At 30.2% G+C, this 27,936-nt stretch overlaps 2 protein-coding genes across 3 annotated transcripts; one reads left to right on the top strand and one right to left on the bottom strand.

The window, feature by feature from the left end:
* Positions 1-7,713, top strand: LOC132940195 (dehydrodolichyl diphosphate synthase complex subunit DHDDS-like). Its single transcript, XM_061007649.1, has 5 exons — positions 1-568; positions 1,937-2,098; positions 5,838-5,986; positions 7,170-7,354; positions 7,428-7,713. The coding sequence occupies exons 1-5, from the start codon at positions 345-347 to the stop codon at positions 7,632-7,634; spliced, it is 927 nt and encodes a 308-aa protein (XP_060863632.1). The 5' UTR covers positions 1-344; the 3' UTR covers positions 7,635-7,713.
* LOC132940193 (uncharacterized) lies at positions 7,644-27,828 on the bottom strand. Of its 2 annotated transcripts, none has more exons than XM_061007648.1 (20): positions 27,088-27,828; positions 18,056-18,234; positions 17,737-17,943; positions 17,437-17,592; positions 17,200-17,333; positions 16,993-17,143; positions 16,721-16,899; positions 16,331-16,653; positions 15,377-15,549; positions 14,859-15,076; positions 13,870-14,315; positions 12,881-13,085; positions 12,470-12,743; positions 12,202-12,335; positions 11,542-11,653; positions 10,389-10,823; positions 8,503-8,620; positions 8,270-8,430; positions 8,042-8,190; positions 7,644-7,980 (listed from the first exon to the last, which is right to left on the bottom strand). In XM_061007648.1, the coding sequence occupies exons 1-20, from the start codon at positions 27,128-27,130 to the stop codon at positions 7,791-7,793; spliced, it is 3,987 nt and encodes a 1,328-aa protein (XP_060863631.1). In that variant the 5' UTR covers positions 27,131-27,828; the 3' UTR covers positions 7,644-7,790. The 2 variants fall into 2 exon arrangements, with proteins under 2 accessions (XP_060863631.1, XP_060863630.1); XM_061007647.1 differs by having other exon boundaries at positions 13,870-14,318; positions 27,088-27,826.
* Positions 27,829-27,936: the final 108 nt, after the last annotated feature.

The raw sequence follows: 27,936 nt of genomic DNA on the forward strand, positions 1-27,936 counted from the left end.
TGTATTTTTGTGTTTTAAATATTATTACGATAACATTAGATTTACGGGCCACGACTACCTTGACTTCGGTAGTACAGTATAAATAATATAAATATATTAAATCAACAGGCACTTTTCAGTTTTTAAACGTATTCCGGTTCTTGTACTTTGTCTTAGGTTTTTTTTCTTCGCAAATAGTATTCATAATAATTCATAATACCTACTCGTTTTCCTTGTTTTATACATGCGCTAGGCACTATTATTAATTGGGCGTACATTAAATTTGATCGTTATTACATTTAGTGCATAATAATGTACTTTTTGAAGGAAATACCTAGATAAAATACCGATCAAAGGTCAACTGCATGGTTATAAACTTACAGCGTTCGTACAATGGCTTAGATGTTCTGTTCCTCACACATCCGGCCATGTCTTGGATACGCGACAACTCTATGACATGGATGCAACGCTGTTGCGCCCAAGTCCTAACGTATGGAGAGATACCGAAACATGTAGCATTTATAATGGACGGTAATAGACGTTATGCAAAGAAAAAATGTGTTGCCAAGCAAGAAGGACATGTACGAGGGTGAGTTGGATGACTAAAAATACTTTTATTACCTTTGGGTAGCGTCTGATTTGCTTTATGTTCCATCATAATATAACTACGTATTATTTTTCTTTGTCATTAGTTTTAATATAATATTATAATCAAATTTGTATAAATTTCTTTAATTTAATTTTTTAATTTTCTAATATATGAGCATACCTATTATTCTATATATACAATGTGTTGGTGAGTAAAAAATAGTATTTTTGAATTAGGTATATTACATTGTATAGCTAAGTTATATTTTTTGGTCTGAAGTTTATTTATGTGTACAGACTAAGTCATTAAGATTTTATAAATGTGCTTGTTTACTAAATCTGGATCAGCTTATAAGCACCTTGCAAGCTTCATATAACAAACCTAAGTAATTTTCAGTGGTGTCCACGCCTATAAAGTATAATATGGTTTAAATATTTTAATCTCAAGCTACATATGAGATATTGACATATTTTATACATTTTTTATGTACTAAAGGTAAATTGATCAATAAATTCATTGATGTACTTTCAGTATAATTTTTTTTATTTTATTTTATTTTTATATAAATGGCGTTTATTGAAAATTTACAATCTGTACATTACATTATACAATAAGTAAATATGATATGGCAAAATAAATAATATAAAGAGAATAAAGGCTTTGAGTAACGTGTAGGAAGACTCGCAGTCGAGTCACCTTTTTACAGTATAATTTTTACAAAAAATAATATTTTGTAAGCAAAATATTTTTTTAGTTGGTACCTATATTATTAATCATTTACTTAGAAGTACAGTGATTTTGTTAAAATTGTTATTTTTTGTTGAAATATCCAATTTAGGGACTAATTATGTATGCCTAATTTAAGTTATAACTTAAAAATATCTTTGAAATTTGATATTTACAGTTTGCATATAATTATCATATTTAGGTTATTTAGATAGTCATTGTTTTTAAATATTTTATTTAAGATAGTTTAGAGTTTCAATTTTTATGATTTGTAACTTTTATTTTTAAAATGATAATGGTTGAAAGATTTATGAAAAACTAATATTATTGCTACATCAGCTGTCAGGTTCACAGGTTTATTGAGATTTATAGTTCTTATCTGTTTAATAATATAATATTTTGAATATTATACCTTTTATAATGTACCTAGTTATTTTTCTACAATATTATAGTAGGTATTAAATATATTTATGACATAGGTACATTATAATATGATGTATGTATATTTTTAAATTTAGAATTCTATTGAGTTGCTAAGACGGCCAAGTAATATAGTACTAATAAATAATTAACTGTCAGATCTAACCAAGTATGCCTGTATAATATTGTCTATAATTATTAATTATGTATTTATTTTTCTAGGTTTGATAAATTAGCTGAAACATTGCAGTGGTGCTTACATTTAGGTATAAAAGAAGTTACTGTGTATGCGTTCAGTTTAGATAACTTCAAGCGAACACAAGAAGAAATCGATGCATTATTTGATCTTGCAAGAGAAAAATTTAAAAGACTTTTGGAAGAAAAGTAATATATTTTAGTTATTGTTAAAAATGAAATATCATAATTTTAAGTTATATTATTTCATATTTGATTATAACCATTTTAAATGTAAAATCATGAAATCATTGATACATATTTATGTCTGTACATTTCTATAGATTTAGCCAAAGATTTCAATATTTTTATAAACAATTCAGGGTGTCCAGAAATGGCCCAATGTGCCCAATTTTTAGGTAGGGCATATTCAAAAATTGTCTAGGTTAATCCACTGACCGCTATATCAGGTTAATATAATCAATGATATAATATAGTTTTGAATAAATGAGACATGGGACTATTTCATGGTAAGGAGTATAAATACTTTATTTAGAAACTTAAATCTAAATTTATTCTATATAGTTAAATTATCCTTTTCAAACACTGTAACAAAAATGTTCACTCTATTATATTATGGTACTAATAAATAATTAAAAAATTCAATATTTTTGCGGGTGTCATTGTATATTAACTGGATGATTCACCAAGCATGCTTAGCCCATTTTTAACCTTTAATAATGAATTTATTTAAATTCTGATTTTTGTAAATTTCAAATATTCTTAAAGAATATATTTTTAAATACTTCCAATTTTTATATATTTAAGGAGGAATGTCCTGTGGAGATAAAAATGTGGTGGACAGTGGTCCAATGACTTAATTTACACTGTGATTTTACTCTTGTTAGTTGTATTTTTGCAATTAAGAGGACGCCACACCCGCATGTGTTGTCTCCGTGTTACAAACACAGAACATACCAAATTTACGCTTAGCAGTTAAAGCTTTATGCCGTTACCTTACATATTAGAGTGAATCGACCCATTATAAAACTTGATGGTAAGAACATTATCTGTGTTTTGATGGAAGTTTTTTTACAGTTATTCAGTTTTTAAGTGAGTTATGAGCATTTTTAGTTTACATTTATCATACATGCATAACTCACTTAAAAACTGAATAATCGTAAAAAAAACTTCTAACAAAACACAGATGATGTTCTTACCATCAAATTTTTGGATGTTTTAATATTTCAATAATACATACTTATTGAGTTAAAATTCTGATTGTTCTTTTGATAAACAAATAAACAAGAAAAATTTTAAATAAAATATGCAATAAAAAAACCAACATTTTATCATAAAACACATTACCTATTACATTTTAATTTACTAATTTCTTACAATTATGTATTATTATTAATACTATTTGCAAATAGTAGTAAACTAAATTTAGTATATCTCATTACATAAATATTATACATAAGAAATGTACAAATATGTTTTATTGGTTTTATTATTATTGTAATAAATGAGACAGTATTCTTTTCGTTTGGTTTAGTTTTTAAAATGTGGTGTTTTGCCATTTTTTTAAGAGGATGTTACACAATTGTTGTCTCCATCTTACTAGTGCATAACATGGCAAATTTTATGCTCAGAAGATCACGTTTAACTCTGTTGGCTTACAAATTAGGGTGAATTGACCTCTTTTATAATGTAAAGGTCAGATGATTTTCTAGGGCATCTCTTAGGCTTTTTATTATATTTTAATTGTAAAGCAAGTTATAAGTATTTTAAAAAAATTAACTATTTGTACAACTTAAAATACTCAAAACTCTTTAAAATTAAAATATAACAAAAAGCCTATGAGATGCCCTAGATAATAATCTGACCTATACATTTTATAAGAGGTCAATTCATTATTATTTTTAATCTAATTGAAGCTTAACGTGATCTACTGAGCGTACCATTTTATATGTTACACCAGGGGTTCTTAACCTTTTTAGAACCACGGAACACTTATAATTGTATAAGATTTTTGCAGAGCACTAGGTCGTAAAATAAAACAATACTTACATTTTTTTTTTAGTAAAATTATATATATAATGATACTTGTATTTAGTCAATGAAATAATTTAATAAAATTGTTAAATGATATAAAATAAATACAATTTTTAAAGAAATTTTTAGATTATTTAATGTGATATTTGGGCCTGATGACTGTTGTAACAATTACACACTTCTAAGACGGAGATAATAAATGTCTGTGTAACGTCCTCTTAATGTGGGTTGTTTGTCTGTGGGCACATAAAACAATACTTACATTTTTTTTTTAGTAAAATTATATATATAATGATACTTGTATTTAGTCAATGAAATAATTTAATAAAATTGTTAAATGATATAAAATAAATACAATTTTTAAAGAAATTTTTAGATTATTTAATGTGATATTTGGGCCTGATGACTGTTGTAACAATTACACACTTCTAAGACGGAGATAATAAATGTCTGTGTAACGTCCTCTTAATGTGGGTTGTTTGTCTGTGGGCCTGGTAAACCATTTTTTCTGCTCTTACAATACATATTATGTATGTTTTGACATCAGAAGCTCAACAATGTTTGAACAGTGATAGTTTTCTGATATGCTTTCTGATATGTTGTTGTCTGTTTTTACTTTTTTAGTTTCTGTGTTAATTTTAATTTTAATGTGTCAAAATGTCTTTGTCAGTCATTAAATATGTATTACAATTTGCTTCTATATATTCTTATATATGGTATTCACTTATATAAACATGTTTTTATTACATTTTTTTCTAATTGAGGTTTTAAATTTTTATAATATTTTGATCCATAGGTTGAAGTAAAGAAGTACAATTTGGCGGTAGAAATATAACTTTAATTGCATTATCTATATTTTTTATTTAATGTGGATGAGCATTATCCAAAATAAGTTAGAAAATTCGTCTGTGGTAAATTTTTTTTGAAATTTATATTCATTTAGCCATCCAGTACTAGTTATAAAATTGCCTTCATTAAATATCTTTGCTTGACATACTTTTTTTTTCGAAAGATACAATGTATAATACATATATAAATTGTTTTACAAACAACACATATAGATTTTTTATCAACTAATAAAAACTAAATATTTAATTGGTTCAACATTTTTATGTTAATTTGTTGATTATTATTTTGATGACTCACTAGCTGACAATGATTTCATTAGCTTTATGGTTGTCAATTAAATTTAAGGGATTGAAGGAGTGGATTATTATACAAAAAGATTACAGACTGCTGTTCTTAAAAATCCACCACCCCCCCCCCCCCCCCAAAAAAAAAAAAAAGAAAAACAGAATCTGAATAAATGCATAATTAAAGGGAAAAATGGTAGCGAGCCCTTTTGTATTTATTCACTCAGTATTTATTTATGTTTATTGATTTAAATAATTTTATTAGTAGGGGTTAGAATTTTGAGGCAATATTAATTATAAAAGCATTTAAAATATTAAATAAATAATAAAAAGTAACTATGTGTTACCAATTAACTATCAATTTTTTTTGTTCAACAATTGTGGATTGATGTACAATCTACTTATTAACAACACATTTTAATAATATGTTCTATAAGTATCCATATTAATAGGTACTTTGATCTTTGATAGATAGATAACTTGCTTGATAGACGCTTAAAAAACTAGCTCTGATAAGTACCTTATCAATACGTCCAATGTCTATCCGCATTAATGATATAATAATATGTGGGTACTTTCTAGTATATTATTTTAAATATAACATTAAAATGCATTGTTTTTGTAAATTCATTGATTAATTGATTAAAAAATATCTTTCGTCCATTTATAATAATTACTTTTAAACCTTAGATATTAATCAATTTAATAGTTTAATTTACAATAATTATACTAATAATTTAATGGTTTTATTTTTGTTTTAGAGATAAATTGAATGAACATGGTGTGTGTATTAATTTTATTGGTAACATCAAAAAACTACCAGATGATTTGGTTAAGTTAATAGCAGAGTCAATGCTTATAACAAAACAAAACAACAAGACATTTTTAAATGTTGCATTTTCTTATACTGGTTAGTTAAAATAATTATATTTACTTTTTAAATGTTATACTTAAATTATAACTGGATAAAATTAAGAATAGGACCTACATAAATTATGTTGTCCCTGTCTTACATACAACATACCAAGTATGAATTAATTTAGAGTTGTTTGTTTTTGGATTATAGTGAATTGAATTGTTGTAAAATATAAAGGCAAATTATTATCTATGTTCTCTGATTGGTTTTTTTTACTATATTTTAAATTTAAAGGAAGATTTGGGTTTGTAAAATATTAAAATTTAAATATTGGAAAATCCAAAGAAAGTACACAGATTATGTTCTTATATTTAAGTTTGACAATAGGTTTAATTTATTTTTCAAACATATATTCATACATTCATGTATAATTTATAATATTAATTTAATAATATAGGTACCAGCTAGTTAATGTAATAGTCTTATGCCAGGTTGCATGACAAATTGATTAATTGAATGGTTCAATACAAATTAATGGACCAATCATTGGCCACTAATTTACTATTAAAGGACCATTAGCTCACTATTGATTGATTCGTTAAATGTTTAGTGATTGTTCATGCAATTCGGAATTACTGTTATAATGTTAAACCTAACTTACTTTTTGAAATAAATCTTAAATGTCAAATAATATGTGAATAATGAACAAATAAAAAAAAATGTTTGATAAAACAAGATATATGTACTTGTTATTAGATTATAATTAATTTAAAATTTTGTTATTTATAATTTAATTTTGATTATTTGCATTATACAAATCTACAATGATATATAGGCAGTGTTTACATAACATTTAAAGTTTATTGTTTAAGCTGCGATGTTATATACGGGTTTGGACGACCGGCAGCGTCGTCCATATAGTAAAATATTAATATATTACTATATTGGGTAATTTATTTTTAAAATTAACAGTGTTGTCGGTTGCTAATTGCTATTATTGTTATTTTAATTTCCATTTTATACTGCGACCTGCGACTAGTAAGATGTATATTTTTGTATATTTAAATAATTTGTTATACCTATGACTACCGCTATTATATTCAAAGTCGCACCACAACCACCAGTACCTACGAGCCCCCACTGTATATAGGTATCATTGATTATAAATACTAGTATAATGTATATACTATCATGTCAATGTATATATTAATAATATTGTAACCATTTTTTGTTTCAGGACATGATGAACTAACAAATGCATTTAATCAAATATCTAATGGTATTAAAAATAATGATTTGGAGGAATCAGATTTATCAGTTGAAATTTTAGATAATTGTATGTACACCTATCCGTCCCCACCACCTGATTTATTAATACGCACATCTGGCGAGACTAGACTGAGTGATTTCATGATATGGCAGGTAAATTAGTAGGTTTTGCAAATTTGTTTAGTAGAAAAACTATTGTTTTAACTAATTTTTTATATTTTTTCAGTGTTCTTACAGCTACATTTATTTTACATCAGTCTTATGGCCAGAATTTACTGCGTGGGACTTTATGATTGCTATTTTCATGTACCAAAGAAATGTTAGAGCATTTGTACGGTATAAATTACCAACTAAAAGATTAAGTTCAAGGGCTGAAAAATTTGTTGAAAATGTACAGCAGAATCGGTTAAATAGTCTTTATACAATTGCGTGATAATATTATTATTGTTTTTTTCTTAATTTATAAAATTTTAATTTATTTACATAATAATTATATATGTACGTATTTATTATGTATGTAGTACATTTATTTATATATGAAAGTTATACAATATTTTAAATATTATTTTTTTAATAAGTCTATTTTTTTTTACAATTGTACACATTTTGGTGTTTCATTTAATTCGTCACTGTTTTCACTGTTGAAATTTCCACATAAGCCACATGTAAATCCACGCAATTTACTTTCAACCAACATAATGACCGTATGACCATAATGTTGAACCGTTATTCCAGAATTAATTTCAAGATCAGTCATTTCTTCATCCCATTTTTTCGCCCTAAAATTTTTTTTTTTTATAATAAATCTTTATTAAAGTCTTAAAGTCAAAAATAGTGTACCTATAAATAAAATGATCATCTTTATTTTTTGGTGGGTATTGAATTCCAGTTGCGGTGACTTCAATTTCAGTTCCATTAATGTATACTTTTACGTCGGAATTTTCTTGAACCATGTCCATTACACTGTTTTGTGTCAATATTCGCACACTCTATAAAAACATAAATTCAAAATTTCATATCTAATACCTATATAATCTTGAAAAATGTAAAATGTATAACTATACTCACCAAAGTTGAATTAATAGTGTTCATTTTAATTCCTACTATAAAACGAGACAATGAAGAACAGTCTGCTAATGCTATTGTGTAGCAGTCTTGATTTAACTTGAAATTGTGTGTTGTTGAATTATCCAAACTCAACGCCGTCACAGAGTTAACTGCGCATATACCTAAAACCACACATTTTAAGTTTACTTTTTGTACATCTAAATTGGCATTACTTACTAAAATTAAATACTCACCCCGGGTAGTCCAAGGAAGTTTAGTTGGAAATGTAAATTTGACGGTGGTCATATTACCTTCGTCCATTACAAAATCAGAAAACAATGAATGCATTGTAATTATCATCCAACTTGGCAGCTAGAATTAGTTTAATAATGTGTAATTATTGCTGTTTAAAACAAGTTTTGATTTTTAATTAATATACGGGTGATTCATTTAACATAACACACTCATTATTTCAAAACTACTAACTTTTTACAAATAGGCGTTCTTTTTTTTTGCAAATTTTTTTTTAACTCGTTACAAAACAACATTCTTTATTACTTTTTATCGTCTTTATATTTTAAATTCTTTACTTTCCTTAATGGCCCCATTCGATTTTAATTCCTTATTCTAGAACAGACTATTTTTGGAGTATGTTAGTGTGTAAAAATCGAATTTTGGACTGATAGTTTAAGAGGTATAAGTATCTAATTAAAGTTTAGATGAGCAGAGTGGAGTTGTATGCTACACCTAGCTTAATGTTGGTCCACTCTCCACTATTCCACCCACCTAAACTTTAAAAAAAACCTAAAAGTTATAACTAATTGTATAGATCAAAATACTCTGAAATCAGAATAATATTCCGCCTAACCTAACCTATAGAATTAAATACGTATGTTGTTGTCATTCAGAAGAGTAAAAAACTTAAACAATACAACAACGGTAAAAAAATTAGTTTTGTGTCGACGTAATGTTATGAATAAGAAATATTTTTAAAAACGTTAGCGTTTTCTGAAATAATTATTGTTTACGTTAAATGGATCAACCCGTATATATACGATATATCTTGTATATTTGTTTTTAAACTGTGGAATGTAAAACAAATTTGTTGAGAATGATAAAGACAACATATTATAATATTATGATAATTATATAGGTGATAGGTATATATGGTATGCGATTTTTGGAGTTAAAATCTATTATTTAAACTATATTGAAAGAGTTGATAACCCTTTTTGAGCCTGTTCTAGTTCCTACCTCTATAGAGATATCTGCCAGTCTACCTATAGTAAACAATTGTTTCTAACAAATCTACTTATAAGATCGTAAGTTTACGATAATTTATGTATGGCTGCACCTATTCCATCATCTTTTTCCAGCCCGAATAGTTTTACGGTTTTACCGTTATTAATATTTTACAGTGACGAAATATACTTGTAGCGCGCAGGTAATTGGTAGGTACCTAACTAATAACTATATCATAGGTAACATAATAAGTATTAGTCAATGATATGGACGATTATTTTATCACAGCATAAACATACACGGCTACAGTCGATATTCGATGACTCAATTAAAATGTTAAGAGGCGTTAGAGAGCACTTATTCTAACAGTTGGGTTTAAGGATATCCGGCCACATCGATAGGATGTGCTGCGGTAATAGCATTGCTCTATACGACGACACATAACATTAATATATTATATTATACACATGACACCTCTCGGGTAACAGCTAGCCGGAACTAGGAAGATTTGACGGACAGTACCGGATCTACAAATGATGTGAACCGGGACACAACACAATATTAGCGCCCCTATGCTATATGCTTTATGAGTTTAAAATTTTAAATTAGCGCCAGGGGCATGGGCCTCGGATCGCCCTCCCCCCCAGATCCGGTGCTGTTGACCGTCACTCGTTTAAACCATAGAGTTACTCTATGGTTTAAACCGTCGGTACCTACCTAGTACCTACCCGGCTACACAACATTAGTATACACCTAGATTTGATTGATCTATTATCGCGAGCCGTCCAATCTTCCGGAAAAGCCGGATGTGTTAATTATTATTAATATAATATTATTATGCAATAGTATCGTGTTCGGATAATAATATCATTCGTTGAAATTTATAGTATATGCTCACGTTGACGAATTGCAGCGATATGATTTGACTGGTGGAAATGTCGCTGGCGGTCTGCAGGCACGTGGGCGAATCGATGACGCACTGTTCGGGCCATTCCTCGCGGGCGTTCTCCGGCTTGATGGACACGAGCATGGTGGTGGCCGAATCGTGGTAACCCCAAGACACGGTGGCCTGTCCGTGCAACGGCGGCGGCGGGTGCAGGGCGCCGGACTTGCGGGACGGCAGTATGAACGACCCCTCGAACCGCAGCAGCCTCCAGTACCCGTTGGTGATGGTGATGTTCCGCTCGCGGTTCGAGTGGCTCAGCTTGAACGATATCTCTTGGTTGCCGTCCGCGATGCGCGCGTAATGCGCGATCAGGCCCCAAAGTGTCTGGTCGTAGTGGTTCATCGTGATGTGCATCGTGTTTCCCTCTTGGACGAACACGGGAACCACCTGTATATAGGCAATGCGTAATATATTGGAAATTAGTGAAAATATATCAAGTTAGTGCTAGCCATATTATTATGCCTACCTATGTATAACTTTACTTTATTTTATAAATATTATGCAAATATGGGAATTAACTAGTTAAATAGTTCACTACCTATAGTTAATGTACTTATTAATGTCTTAATGTATTGATTTACATTGTAGTTATTTAGCTTTTATAAATTAGAGCTTAAAAAGATAGGTGTGTTTGATCCCAATATAAAATACAAAAGGGAACGGGGTACAACTCCTCACCCTTCCCATTTGACTCCCAGTCCCCAGATTAAACCTATGAGTATTGTATATATATATTATATAAATATTATAAGGTTCCTCGAGAAAATAGACAGGTTATACTTTAATATCAATCTGTACCTATATAAAATAAGCAATATATGCGTCTTTTGAAATCATTTTTACGAGAATTTAATATTAAGTATTGAAGTATACACGGGACGTTCGAATTAATTTTTTTGTTGTGTAGGTGGCTTATTATATTATATAGGTATTTGGCATATAACCTCATAACCTCTACCTCCCTCTCGTTCACCACATACACTTAAAAACAAACCAGCGTGCGCTAAATAGGTATAATATATTTATCTGCTGGTGTATTGTATGTACACACATAATGATGTAGATAATAAAACAAAGTATGTTATGTAAATATTCGAAGACAAACCTGCAACGGTGACAGGGACAATACCAGACCACAACTGTCTTCTGGAGGAATGAACGTGAAATAGTTGGCGAGCGAATAGATGCCCAGCAAAGCAACACCGCCAGGTATGGCCCTGAAGAACAAAAATATAATTAGAATTCCATATTTCTTGTATAGATATAATTTAATATTAATAATGGTAAACTGAATGTATTACTGGTACATATTATATTATATACTAATTATCAATAAATATCTAAATGAAGGCTCATTAAAACATTTTAGAAATTTTACCAACTAATCCGTGAAGGTGTACCTCGTATATACAATTTATTGTGCGATCAACTTGTCGTCACTTTACAACATTTCGGGTTATTTAATATTTTCATTTGAGACGTGAATATAACAAATATGTAACATAGAAAAAAAATTTTCAATATTCATATTGTGAAATTAATTTATTAAGTACCTAGTTTGTTAAATTATGTACGATTTATTTTGTAGATCTGTAATATTTTTTGAGTTAAATATAGAATACATATTTTATTTAGGTTGACGGGAAGAACAGTAATGAGGACTTGAGATCGTCGCTCTATCCCCGGAGAATTGATGATTTTGTAAGCTCTAGATTCTAGATTCTAAAATATTATTAATTTTTGAACCGAGAAAAAATATACTCACTGATAGTTTTTGTTACTAATCTGAAATGCTTCTTTGATGATAATCAACGAATTGGAAAACTTTCCCTCGTCTTGGCAGTCGAAAACAGTAGTGGCAATTTTCGCTCCCAAATCTCTCGACTCGAAAGCCCAATCCTAAAGACAAGTACAATAAATCGTAATATCTAACCAAAATATCAATAGGTACTGTATCTATGTGTTATAAATTATGATATGATTATGGGTAGATAGATATTTAGTACGAAGATAACGTAAAATTGGAAAATTACATCGGTGAGCAATTCGTCTTTCTTTACAACCGGTAAAGTGTTTTCCGGTGGAACCAGTTTGGTCGTGGAATGCCACACGATTCCCAGCTTCGACCCGTCGACGAAATTCTTGTACCTGTAGGCTGATGCTTTTATGTAAGATCTAAAAAAGTGCGTTATTATCTCGGTGGAAAACGGTATTCTTGCATGGATGCAACGGAAACGGTCGGCACCCCGCCAAGTGCTGCTCAGCGGGTTGAACGTTTTCAGACTGGTCACAGTGTCCATGGAGTATCTATAACATAATATATCGTTGAAACGACACAAAAATCAAAGAACGTGGTGCTTAGAATCAAACACATTTTAAAAATATTTTTAGAATTTTCATTTATGACGATATCGAAATCAGAAAGTATATAGCGCGGAGTTTACCGGAAGTCTAGTTCGGCGTCCCTTGACTTGCCGCTCTCAGTCTGCTTGATGCTTCCTCGTAATGACAGCAACGAGGCCGTTCTAAACTGTAGGAGGATCGGTGTTCCAAAATCGGTGAAGTGCGTCCGCTGGAAACGTAACGGGAACGATAGACGCTGGTAGTTCAAGCTGAACTGGAAATACAATGAACTCAGCCTCTTCAATACTGAAACGACATGTCCGTTATATTTTATTTATGTTTAACATCGTACGCTTTATAATATTGTTTCATTATCATTGGTGGTCATCGGAGGGGGACAGTAACTTGAGAGGACTTAGTATACTATACAAAAGTTTCAAAGAGCTGATTTGCACCTCTAAGATACGATTATTTACCCTTCTAAGTACATATTTGGAGTTATGTCGCATAAATAACAAACATAATAATATTGTGTAATACAATTATTTGTATTTTTTTTTGAAAAATTTCTTAAAAATCCTTCAAATATGAAAAAATAGGCAAAATTAGATTTTGTTTATGAATTCTTTGTAATTGTATACCTACTACTCTGCTATACATTATGCAATATCGCTGATATAATTAATTGCTAGTTATAATAATATGATAGTGATGATACTGTGATAGGTACCTCGCACGTGAATTATGTATAATTCTTATAGTTTATTTTTACCAAATTTCTTGCAGTACCTACCCATTGGTTTATAATATTTTGTCGTATGAAACCTATTTGTTGGCATTGGTTGTAGTTATTACGTACTTCGTAGATATAGCCATGTCTACGCTGACCTAGCCACTTATAAATATTTGGGTATTTAATGGAAAATTCAAATCTTAAAGTTTTAACTATACCACAGTTGTAAAAAAAAAACATAGAAACAACATAAGATCAGTATTTGATCCCTCTCCCCCAAGTTTAAATATATTCATTGGAAAAATAGTTATTGATAGAGACGGACACGGCGAGATACTCAGGATCACTAATACGTACCAAGGGCGAAGCTTTTGAACGTGGTCTGGTTCAAGTGGTGACAGTAGATGGTCTGCTCGTTGATTTTGATAATCGTCTCGAAGTGAAGGTCTTCGTCCTCCCTGATGGCGAACTTAGCCTTTTCGAGCACGGCCTGTATGTGCTTGAGCGCGTCGGTCGTTTCGCCGGACGGTTTCGCCATGGTATTGAACAGTTCTCTCTTCAAGCTGTCAGCCAGTCCTTCAAATTTTAGATGAATTTGAAACTCAGACGACGTACCGAACGAGTGCTGTTCGGCCGTCAACCGGAGCACGGACGGGAACCCGGTGCGCTGGTTGGCCATCAGGATGGTCTGAACGATCCCGCCGTACCCCCTCATCGGGTCCTCGTAATCCAACAGGTAGTTTCCGGTGGCCCAGTGATGCCATTTGTGCTGCACGAACCTAACGATTTGTGCGGCTATTTTGCTGCTGAGGTAAAAATTTAATTTAACTGTAAGTATCGTAGATAAACATATGCTTATAATATTACCGGTTCTCATGTCGTTGTACGTGGCGATTTTTAAATTTGTGTGTAAAGAAAAATTTATATACCGATTAAATAATATAATATATAAAGCTTAAATGAATAATTTATTAATTTTCGATTTTTCGATTTTTACCACCCCGCAAAATGTATGCAATATTGAGTCAATCATGAACATTTTAAAATATTCTTCAACGCAGTATTGTACCTATATTGCCTATACGTAACGCCGTTCAATTACTACTATGCTATTATTAATATTTGAAAATGTTCATTTAACTTTACGCTTTAATAAATATATGGTATTTATTTATTGAACAAAATAGATCATTTAAAATAATAAATTAGGTATAGTTTTACGTTGGATCAAAATCCAAGATTTTAGTTTCACAATCCACAACAATAAAAAAATCTCAAAAAAACTACTGCGTCCAACGACATAAGAGATGCACTCCGATATTCCCAGTACGTAGATATTAACTTACTATTTGTCGTAGCAAGGATACTTGGAGTTGGCCATCGAATTGATCGTTGTGTAGTAAAAGTTATAAATCTGTTGGCTAGGTTCGGCTTGCATGAACCAGTAGAGTGTCAAAAACCGAGACACTGTCGGCTGGGACATCATGAGCATGTTTAGCGCGGACGTTCGGATTTCCATAGGTTCAGAGTAGTTTGTCAATATCGGCCAAAACACTTCAGCGACCTGAGAAGGTGTATAAACCACAGGTATTTTATAACTATTTGTCATATACATATATTACACATTATTATTATTATTATTATTATTATAATTTGATGCGTCTATTAGTCAATTTTATTGGTATACATATTATATGCATTTGATTTCTTAATATATAATATTATAAAAAAATTAAATACGTTTAACGAATGTTTGACGTTTGCAAGACAATATCAAATATAACAGACTGTTATACCGGTCGGCTTATTATCAGTTAAATTATTAAAAATTATGATACATCATGATAGTGTAATAATAACATACCTTTTCTGGGTGGGCAGTAGTGGCCGATTTCGCGGCCCAAATAGCGACTAATCGGATGTGTCTAGAACGGTTATGATCTGTAATAATCGGTTGTAAAAAGTCCAGTATATTGTCGATTTTCATGTTACTGAACGCTTCGATGAATAGCATTTGTCGACTGTGTGAAGTGGATTCTAAAACATAATATTTTTAGAATAAACGTATATAAGGATATAAAATAATTTAAATTGAGTTATCGATTGACTTGTAACAAAACAAATTACAATAAATCGTAAGCTTAACCAACAAAACTGTCGATTTCTCGCAATACGAAAAACTATTTTCATTACTTAAATATTAACAAAACAATTTTTTCGATAAGGTATGCTGGTGTGCATCGCCTACCCGTGAAAAAATTTAAATATCATGAATAGTTAGGTAAGTAGCAATGGTAGATTTACGAATAGACTATTAACTATTGGTTAATAATTTAACTAAAATACTAATTAATCACAATTGTATACAGATTTAGAAAAATACTAAATATTTTAGTTTTTTTACTTTATAGCTTGTTGTAGGTTATGCAATTGATAAACAATAATTTGCGAAATTAAAATCGATTATGAGTTGGTATATAAAAATATTATACATGACTACGTATTATGTTTGTGAAATTAATAAAATACGAATTGATCTATTGAGTGCCTAACCAACAAATTGGCTTATAGCAACAAATTATTGATTCAACCTATATATTTGTACCAAAAGTCGAATATGTCGATGTTTTTCGTTTTCTGTTAGATCAATAAAATAAATACTAAAATAAAAAAACAGTTGTACAAAATAATACGAATAATAGCGAGTGACATTAATATTATTTGTAGTCGTTGTTGTTGTTATTGTTGTTAAAAGCCATAGTATTTTGTAATTTATTATATTAAAAACATTTTTCTTAAATACAACCATGTTACTGACCTATGAATTTGTCTAAAAATAATTTGATGTACTTGTTCTGCGTATCGTCTGAGCACATTCCTTTACCACACGTTTTATGTATCAACGAAGCAAAGCTTAAAATTGCTACTTTTCTCACTTCGTTTTCTAGATCTCTATCGAGATACAATAAAATTTCGGATTCTTTTAAGAGTTTTTCGTTTGGATACCTAACGTGGTACGGAAACGTTATCAACAATCCAGTGGCCAAAAAGCTCGTTATTTTTTGTGTCTTAATTAGTTCACGAATAAATTCAACCGATGAAGCTGATCCAACTTGTGGTACCAAGTCCCAAAAGAAGTGTCTAGAAAAAGAGGAATTAAAATATTGACACGCGGGTATAATAATTTACCAGTTTAAATCGTACGAACTGTATGGTTTCTTGTGAGTAACTGGTTCCGATTTTTATCGTATCGTATAATGTAGTCCAATCAGATGTATCTAACCACCACATGAGCTCTAAAGCTCTAAACTCAGTCTGGTTGTCTAGGTTAGTTGTTCCAATTTCCCAGCTCAAACTTTCTGTGAGTTGACCGAGTGCATCAAGAATCTATAAAATAATATATATTATAGGTATAATAATACGTAATTTATTGACACTATAGTTGTTAGGTAATCAAATAATGTATAATATGAATATTACTTCTTCCAAAAGAAGAGACTTATTGGACGGCTTGAAACCCATTGTAGGATCTTCATAGTGATTAAAGTCGTACTCAATCGAGTCGTCCAACTTTGCTACCAGCGCGATAGGTTCGCCGATCGGAAAAATGTCGTCCAGCTCAAATGTTTGGCTGTTAAGAATCTGGTTATAGCGAATCTTATTTGTGTGTAAAATTTTTATACTTACTTCACAAAGATGTGATGAGATTCTGCTAACGCTTGGAATGGTTGAAACTCTACTGTACCGATAATATTCAAATACCGAATCACATTCATCTCGTCCAGATTATAATTTCGAACACTATGACTCATACTCCCGTCCTAAAATTTTGATATTTATAAATAACAGAAATATTATATTTACACGAACTTTGGCGTAGAAAATATTATCTTGATCAAAACTCAACGCTCGTTTAAACTTTACTTGATAACTCGATGGGCACGTGAACGCCGGCGTATTGCTCCACTGTTGTCCAAGTTTACTGTCACAAGCCGAAAAGTTGATTATTTTCTTTACGTTTGTGTTATTATTTGCTCTAGTCACAAGGTACTGAACGTTGCATTTTCCATAGACTCCAGCCTTTAATTTTAGTTTTAAATCAGAAAAAAATTAAGATTTTAGAAATCAAAAAACATTTATCAAGGATTCGGCACAACTCTGTACATGATATTGGAACGCTGCCGTAAAAGGTCTCGTCCGTCAATACTCAATATATGTACCTACCTCTTGTGCGGCGAACGACGGTCGCCTCAGGGAATCCAATTTCAGCTGAAACATGGTGGCCAATGCTCTTTTTATGTTCAACGATCCCGTCACGTCGCCGGTTTCGCTCTCGAACTTTTGTACTTCGCCGTCTCTGTAAACGCATCGGAACGGCAGCGTGATCCACGGGTACTCTTGTTGGTTCTCGCTCGTTTTAAATTCTTTGATCTAATGTCAGGAAATCGATTGTTATAATCTAGCCGATTGATAATGTAATTATACGCCATCGTAATTTGTCGGCTATTTTAACGAACAGTTCGCATCGCCCCATCGTACGTACTTGAAAGTTTGTGAAATTTTGATCGTTTTGAACTAAAAAGTACGCTTCCACCGAATAGTTGGTCAAGTGCTCCGAAGGGAACACAGTACCCACGTGCGTCGTCGCCCTCCATCTGTAGCCGAGCTGAACGCCCTCCGGAAACAGGTCACGATTGCAAAAGCTGGTTTGAACCAGATAACCTGTGTTGGATGCGAAATATCGAGTGTAATTATTGAGAATACGTACGTAATTTTTATGCGTTGGATATTTCGAGATTACAATAATGTACTGATATTTAATATGTAATTTAGTTAACCTATACACACATATTATATTATTGTAAACTTGCTTCTATATACATCTCTTAAAATAAATGCATATAGCACAAAGAAAATATTATAATTATAATTACATTTATCAAATAGGCTAATTATCATTAATTAGATTGTGTATAACTTACTCAATCTAATAAAACGTGCGTGACTTAATACTGTACATTAATTATTGATTATTACCTACTTATATATGCGGTGCAGTGTAGGTACTTAAAATAAATACTTATAGTAACAATAAGGTATCAACACTTATATTATTTTTTTTATTCTTAATGATAATTCAATAGAATTAAAGTTTGGTCTACGTATTTTTATTGAAAAGGATTTTGTCAATTTTATTTTTCATAGAGGAAATCCGTAATTTTATGTAATAACGTAGTATAATAATATTTTCTATAAATATATAATAACGTAATAATATAATGTTTAAAAAATTATCTATGACAATTATTTATTATACTTATGAATTATAAGAGTAATAATAAATTCGAATAATAATATTACGGTCATGTAATTTTCAGATATTCCTACGAGTCTTGTGAGTCAGAATCAGTGATAGGTATAAAAAAGAGATTTTAGGAAAAACACTACACCACTCCATCTTAAATAAATAACTTAAATTCGCTCCCTCTATACTTCAATTAAAATTAAAATAAATTATGTATGTAATTGGCATAATTAGAAAATGTGTTCAGTTATATCTGTTATAAAATAATAATGATATGATAATAATATGTAATGTGTATATATAAACCATAAATAATAATAATATTTATTCACGGTTTATAATTTATATTATATTATATAATATGACGACTTTCATAGTAATTAACATGTATTTAGTTTGATAAAAAACAATGTAACTACTACAAAGATAGCCATAGGTATAGTTATTTATTTAAAAACTTTGCGGTTTTAACTTTCGTATTAAAATAAGTACTTACGTATATTTTTTACGGAAGATTGGGGGTTATTGGGGGGGGGGGGGAGAATATCGTTATAATAGCATCTTTTACAACATTATTATCATAATAAAATAGCAGGTTGGTGTAGGTACCGTTATTGATTACGTTATTAAAGTGGTAATTAAATGTGAACATAGACCATAATAACTATATTATGTGTTATTATTACTAATTTAGATTCAGTGCCGTATTCAGTATAATATGGTATAATAAATTTAATTATGGTTACTTAATGTTTATTTTTGTTGTTATAAAAAAATAGTTTTAAGTGTATGTAAAAACGTTAATGTATATTATTACATCTATTGTTTGCAGTGTTCCAGTTAAACTTCTAATAGGAAAAAATTAACTTGATTAAATTGGACTGAGTTTTCGAAGAAACTCTTATAAATGCAAATAATATTATAACATCGTTGTATGAATAATAACACCGCAGTAATAAGTTCAGTATATTTATTTTATCTTAACGATTACTGCAATATAAGACGTTTGAAAGACAAATAATACTCATTTCACTGAATTCGAGACGTTTCGGTTCGAATTGATGATATACGTTTGAATTCGATTTCTCACTCAATTGAGAAAACTCGACTTTGTACAACCGATGAATTTTAACTGTTTAGTGATGTCGGTTGAATTTAAAAACGAATTAATTTACTTCAACCCCACGAATGTGAGCGGCTGAATATAAAACGCGAGGAACAGCTTAAGACACTATATTGTATTTACATTTAACCCCCGACGGTTTGTATATAATATATTTTATTATACATATATACTGCGCACGCGGGTATAAAGTTTTAATCCACAAGACGCCAAACTATATAATGATATATATAGTACACCTACAGACTTTAATATCAGATGTAAAAATGTCATTATATTAGACGTTTCAAAAACGCGTCCGTCGGTTCCTTAATAAAACTAAATAATAATGTAATTTGTATAAATTACGACTTTCCACGACTCTGTTCAAAAGTTCAAAAATAAAATCACATTAGTACAATAAATTGTCATATCATGCTCAAACATTTTGTGATAACTTTATGATAGTGAATTTTTTTTAACGACAGAACTTACGAGATCGGCAATAATTACGATTGTATTATTATTATGCCTATGTGCTTATTGCATACTAGTTCACTCGATACATATCATAATATATGGAAGTATGGAACGTATCTGCATATTAATCTATTTAATTGTCGAAACCAAATTCCAATATTATTTTATAAGACGTATACAACAAGTGGTCATATTATATAACATTGTGATTGCGTAAGTGAGAAATGTAGCGCGTTTGTATACGATTTATTGTTTTTGAATGAGTTATTATTTTCTTATTACTTATTTTAATTGAATTAGAAATGTTTTAAATACAAGAAACGCACATAATCAAAATTATTTCCGGTAATATTATGAAATATCTTTCTTCGTCGTTTGGGCGAGCATTATGATATTTAATTAATATTAATTTGATTTATTTTTTTAATTATTTCTTCTATAAGTATTACATTTTGTTGACGTAAGAAAATCGACAAAAACACTGTGACCCTAACTTAAAACACCATTTAGTCGATTAGGTCCAATAACTATTTTAAATAAAATCAGTTGGTACTTAAAACAATTCAAAACAATTCAAATAACAACTTGTTCAAATACATCCAGGCATTACATTTATTTTACCTAATATATTGCCTTATCATTTATGTTTTTTTTCGTGTTATTCTACAATAAAATATATTTTTTTGTCACTCACACACAGGTATCTTTAAATGACAAATAACTGCTTTAAATGACTAGTGAGACGTGATATAATTAAATTAAGAGAGGTCGGATTTATGATAATTTAATGAAATTATATAACATATAAAACATAATACCAATAATATTTTTGCATAATCATATTAGATATTATGTTTGTTACTATTACCTAACTGATGGATAAATTCATATAATAAGTATATTTATCATTTTATTAACGAATCTCTTAAAATAATAATATAATATGGTTACTAGGTAGTCAAAAACAGGCAATTTATACACATCTTGTATAACATAAAAAAAATGTTGGACAGTGTAAAAAGTTTAGATATTCTGCTAAAGTTATATTAGCTAACCTAACATGTTAAATACTTAAACATGTAGGTATTGTTATACTCGTACACAATATAATATGTTCATAAAAATACATAATTTTTAGTACTTTTGAACTCCAGAAATAAAAAATTAGGATTTATCTCAGTGTCTCTATGATATTCAATAAAAAGTAAATTTAATTTATTTTAGATTCTGAGCGGAGAGATGAATATATTGATTTTACAATGATGTGTGAATTTAAAAAAATTGTGTCTGTGTATACGATTAGTAGTCGAAATAATGCTTCGATTTTCAACTTCAGTATTTTGTTTGATGGTATAGTAAATATATAGTTGGTGCCAAAAGTAAATATTCCTGGTAGTTTTCAAAAGCGTCGGAAAAAACAAATAAACAATTAAGGAAACGGGAATTTTTACGCTAAATCGGTTTTTTTTTTCGATTTTGGTTTTTGGTGTAACTCTAAAATAAACGACTGTAGATACATGTCATTTTCCCTAAATGTTTATATGTATTAGCATTTTCTATACACCATAAAATATTTAGACTATTGTTTTGAGTGGTTTACGGACAGTGGTTTCCAATTTTTGTAGTTTATTTTTCTATAAATGTCGATAAAATTGATAAGCTTGAATATGTAATACAAGTCTGCTAATATATTGTTACAATGGCATTTAAAAAATACTAAAAATACAGTCACAATTTTTTTTCGGTAGGCATTTAAAATTCGAATTTTGACAAAATACATAAAAATATAAAATGCACGAAAATGTGCAAATTATTTTGAGGTAGAAATTAATAAAAATTTTAAAACTAAGATTTGAAAATTTGATACAAGATTTATTATATGTTTGTTTACCTTTATCAAAAAAAATCTCTACTGGAAGGTCAAATCAAATTTTTATAAATGTTCAGATTTTTACAACATTGGATATTCACTCAATTTCTCATTTAGCGATTTTTTTATTTTATTGTGATTTAAAAACTAAAAACTGTAGACACTTTAAATTTTCACCATATATTCATTTTATCATTTTCTATACTTGATAATTTTTAAAATGTTTCGACTCGTTTCGATTTATTTACGGATATTTTCCTTTTTCAATTTTTTATTTTTTTTCTGTGAATGTCAATAAAATGTTATTCATTGGGTCAAAATGCTTGAAAATAATACAAGGCTAAATAAAAATATTAAAAATCCATAATCAAGATTTTTTTTAATAAGTTTTAAATTTTATATTTTAATATAATTTATCAAATTGTAAAACAACAAAAGGAGCATGTAAGTGGTTAATTCTTTAAACAAACAATTTGGACGAAATTATACATATTAAATAACCAAGAATAACGATTTTAATTATATTTTTGAAATTTTATAATATTAGTTCAACTTACCGGATACCGTATTAATAATAAGTGATAACAATATAAATATAATATATAAAATATTCTAGATTGACGAACCGTCTCCGTTCAGAATCATTTTTCGTATACAATAATATTACATCGTTGAATTAAAATTTAATGCCATGCATTACAGTGACTCACTTTTAAACTACTGTACAGCAGAGCAACATCCGCTTACCCGCTTTTTAATAATATTATTTACACCAGTTATGTATTTATATGCAAGAGAAATAATTTAAAACTGTATAAGTAGGTATAGTCACTATACTAACTAGTAATATAATGCAAACAGGCCACTGAATGTTTGCACAGTTTTATGTTATTTAATGATTGAAAGTGAAAAATTCTAATGACTGCGACTGATAGATAAGCAGAATTGTGCGGATTGTTAATCGTATCATGTTTAAAAGCCATATTATTACAGGAAGTATGTTTAGTGTTTTACTACCGTTAAAGTACATTTTTCGTTGTACATTTTACCAATTGAAATTACTGATTAGCCGAAGACGACTGTATAGGATTTATTTAAAATATATCGTTATAGTAGGTACGGCAAATGTTTCTGGACAATATCAATTAAGACGTACATTATATTTTGTGCGTGTAAAATATATTATACTACGGTGACGGGAACGAACATATTATATTATTATCAAACAAGTACAGCAGACTGTCCAAACAGTTGTTATTGTTGACAAAATTCCGTAGGTATTTGAAAAACGTGTAGGTATATAATATAATATATGAAACAAACGCGTACCTACGTCCTACATATTATATTGTTTTAAATGATACTGTATAGCTGAGCAGGTATATACTACTGTAGGTATGGTGTTGTGAAACTATACCGTTTTAAAAATAAATAAACTACCATTACAAGTGGTGCTTTAAATGTTTAATGAATTTTATTTCGGTACACTTTAAATGAAAAAAAAATATAATATATTAACTGTGGACTTTCATCACTTTCGCCGTTCCGAACAATGACGATATATTTTTGAAAATCATCGGTGACACGTTGAGTGTGATGTGTTATAGTTTTTCATTTAAAACCTCATTCGTCCTTTCTAGTGGGCCTGTTTTTTCGTAATCTCGTCGATAATGATTGGCGTAATCGCGGCAGTGTCCACTTATAGTCAACCGGCCGTATAGGAATCCTTTCGGAAATAGTTATGTTTCATGTACAAACAACGCTTTTTGTCATTCCGTATTTGGAGGCTTTGCCCCCCCCCCTCTTATCGACTAAATCTAGTTGATTGGAATTTGAGCACCTGATTATAATCGGTGCACAAGCAAAATAGTTTTGAATTTTGTCGTACACTCTCCGATAATCGTTTGCAAAATAGTAAAATACAATACATTATTTCGTTGGCAGAAGTACGTAATTACATTGATTATTGGTATTGTCGCACTGTGATTTAAACGAATAAACGTCAACGATGATGACCTACTGTTATGCATAAGCCGTTAGGAACCTATTATATTATGCGCGATTTGCCACTGGATAAATTATTATTATTATTTTTAATTTTTAAATATATGTAAGTAATATACTAATATATTATAAAAGCTTATAAGATTATTGCAGTAGGTGTGTAACTTACCTATATTTGAAGCAAGTTTTAAAAGCGCAATAGAATTATGTTTTAAATTATTCGTTGCATTTTATTAAATAATAATTAGTTACGGGTTTTTTCGAATTGAAAAGGTTTAGAATTTGACAATTTTATTTGTTTTAGCTTTGCGGTAGTGAACACTTTTTTGCATTTCTAAACATATTATGACTTTTATGATTATATAACAAAATCCCGTTAAAATCCTGCAAATAAGTTGTTCAAGTTTGAAAAACACAAAAATAATGGATTTTAAAACAATAAGAACTTTTTACGTATAAGTGAAATCAAAAAATGAAAACGATATTTAACAGCCTCCGTTCTCAATAATTATATACTGTACATCGATTTGGAGTCTTAAGTGTCACTACAGCCTGAGTGGTTCTATCCCACGAAAAATAGTTTTTGCAAGACATTTGCTGGAGATGACACATGTGGGTATAGAGTTCTCTTAGACTTCTAAGAGGACGTCATACCCTCATGCGTTGTCTTTGTATCACGTATTCACGTATAACATAGGAAATAGTACATTATGAATAATTCGTTTGACTAAATTAAATTTCAAAGGAAATTGACCCAAAGGTTTTTTTTTTATATTTTAATTTTAAAGCGAATTACGAGCATTTTAAAATGTACAAACAATTTACTATTAAAAACGCGCTCACAACTCGCTTTAAAATTAAAATATAAAAAAAAATACCATGGTCATTATCACTTATAGATAATATTTTGACTTCTAAATTTGGTAATAGATAAATTCACTCTAAAATTAAACATAACGCAGAGTTAAATGAATCGTTCAGAACGTATAATTTTCTACATAATATGCGTTTTTAAGACGGAGACAATACGCATACGCATAACGTCCTGTTAAATGTGTAAATATACCTACTGCCAATGCAATTAAAAATAATAAAGTAATATTGATATCGATTTCAAACGAGCGTAGGTATAAACGGCAAAATGTACAAAATATGGGAACGCGTTTCTTGAAGCTGAATATTATTATATATTAGCTGCCATCTTAGAATTTTAAACTCTTTTAATGTATAAACTTTTAAAATTTTAAACCGATAACTAGTAAATATCCACAATTTATAATATTATAGAATGTCATAGTATAGACATAATAATATCACATCCGACGGAAACGTCGACGAGTTTTAACCTCTACGGTTTATTTTAAAGGACAACATATTATACGATGAGATCAGCGTACAACGAGATGACACGAAATCGGGTCCGTAGACGTATGGTCGGAGGACAAGGGAAGGCATTTTCCATTTCTCTAAGGTTGCCTCCCTAGAAGAGAGTTATGAATTTAGGAAATTCACAGGAATTCATAGAGGCAAATAGTAAGGCCTCTATATGAATGCCTTAATTATACAACTACTGCACCATTTTAAATGTATTATAAATACATTATATTATAGTATTATACTATATTGCAATTAATAAAAAAACTAAAAAAAAATTGAATTTGATACTATAATAATATGCAAAATTAAAATTACAAATATCCATTATAGCGCTATTACTTATTTCTAATAATTAATCATTTTTAATATTTCCCTCCCTCTTATTGGCCATCAGAGCATAATAGTACAGTATAACAATGTTATTTTATTGACCTTTGCATATTTGTCGAAGGAATTTAAAAGTAGATAAACCTGATGAATCTGCGGTTTAAGACTATTGATATTATATTACCTAGGTATTACGTCCATGTTACGCCTATCACGAGTCCCAATATATTATAATAGGTATATTATACATCAGCCACAACTATAATATTATATTATTAAAATTACGTCGTATTTATCAGTGGCGTGGCTAGGATTTCTAAAAAGGGCGGGGGGTGATAAAAAACCTCATAATTATACAATTCAATCAATTTCTATCCGCGCCATTTGCCACAAATCACCTATAGCTAGGTACCTACAACTCCATAGTCCATTCATGTACACAGCCTGGAATCTGAACACAAATGTATATCTGTGACTCCACGTGTTTCAACACATCAAAATGTATATTAATAATGTATTATAAATTATAATAATTATAAAAACGAAGACCATCAATTATCCTTAAAAAAACTCCATAAACCGGGTCTCCCCACCATATTATGTTTTTTCCTATTAATCATATTATATATATTTTATTCTGTGTATTATTATGTTACTGTACTTATCAAATAATATGTACCTAACCTATACGATGTGTCTCAATTTATTTCTGGTCCCTGATCTGTATAAAATAAAATAAAATAAAAAGCGATGCACCAATATACCAATTGTTTAAAGTTCAAATTATCTCTCCTAGTGGTCGTACAACATACGATGTGTTCAATGTATACCATACAGGTATACACCGCCCGAGATTTGTTACTGTCATCGTTGACAACTATAATATTATAACGGGGTGTGGATTTAATGCGTTTTTACATATTTTTCCGATGCACGCGACTAACGAATTTTGTGTGCTCGAAAGCGATAATGTCACGTAGTCGAGAGCCCTCGGAAAAAAAATGTAGGCGCGCCCCATGTGGGTTAGGCCTATTACATTATTCTACCTAACTGCTTAAGTAATACACGCCGCTACGCGTAGGTATATTGTGGCCATTGTAAGGTACTCACACGATACGACGACGACGACTATAAAGCCCAGTCTGTCGTGCATTGCGTCGTGGAATCGACGGCTTCGGCGAGAGTATAATAACTATGACAATTATTATTATTACGTCGTCGCGTGTCGCAGCGCTCTGCGAGGTGTCCTCCACACACACGCACACTGCCTCGCTATATGTTATGTCCGTGTCTAAGTACGCCCGGATTTGTGGTTTTTCGGTTTGTTTTTTTTTTTTTAAAATTGTTAAAGTTGATTAGTATTTCAGACGATCGGTCACATGTCAGCTGTGCGCCAGCAGACGTCCACGACGACGACGACGACGACGACAACGATGGCGAGCACTCGCGCGGCGGTGGAACTGTGGAAGTGATAACGATACAGCTGATACGCGTAATATTATATTATTTTATACGATCATATTATGCGGTTTTGCGGACCGGAAATGAGCTGTCCCTGTGTACGGCCGAAACGACCGGAAAAAAACGTTCGTTAGACCTAACCGCACTTGCACTAAACCGCACTGTCGCTACGCACTTGTAGTAAAAAATATAACTCGTCTTATTGTTGTACCATCACATCATCATTATGATTATTGTAATGATAATTTTTGTTCCTGGCGTCGCGACGTCCGGCGTTCGAGTGTATTGTACTATTATTATTATTATTATTATTATTATTATTATATTATTATATATTATAGGTATTTATTGTAATACTATTCCGTCTCGTTGTTATCGCCACACTGGTGCTGCCGTTTTCGAAACGGGTCCGTCGAATCGGCCGACTTTTCAGACGTCTCGACCTATGGACCCGATCGATCGATTGGCTCTTCTTATCAGGTACAGTTGCGTATTAGT

The sequence above is a fragment of the Metopolophium dirhodum genome, chromosome 3 (assembly GCF_019925205.1).
Source record: "Metopolophium dirhodum isolate CAU chromosome 3, ASM1992520v1, whole genome shotgun sequence".
In the NCBI taxonomy this organism is placed as follows: Eukaryota; Metazoa; Arthropoda; class Insecta; order Hemiptera; family Aphididae; genus Metopolophium; species Metopolophium dirhodum.

Coding starts and splice junctions, on each gene's coding strand:
- LOC132940193 (XM_061007647.1), bottom strand. CDS start 27,130: ATGCACGACAGACTGGGCTTTATAGTCGTCGTCGTCGTATCGT. Junction 16,654..16,720: donor TACTCACAAGAAACCATACA/GTTCGTACGATT, acceptor CTCTTTTTCTAG/ACACTTCTTTTGGGACTTGG. Junction 8,621..10,388: donor TATCGCTGCAATTCGTCAAC/GTGAGCATATAC, acceptor AACTAATTCTAG/CTGCCAAGTTGGATGATAAT.
- LOC132940195 (XM_061007649.1), top strand. CDS start 345: ATGGTTATAAACTTACAGCGTTCGTACAATGGCTTAGATGTTCTGTTC. Junction 569..1,936: donor CAAGAAGGACATGTACGAGG/GTGAGTTGGATG, acceptor TTATTTTTCTAG/GTTTGATAAATTAGCTGAAA. Junction 7,355..7,427: donor GTGATTTCATGATATGGCAG/GTAAATTAGTAG, acceptor ATATTTTTTCAG/TGTTCTTACAGCTACATTTA.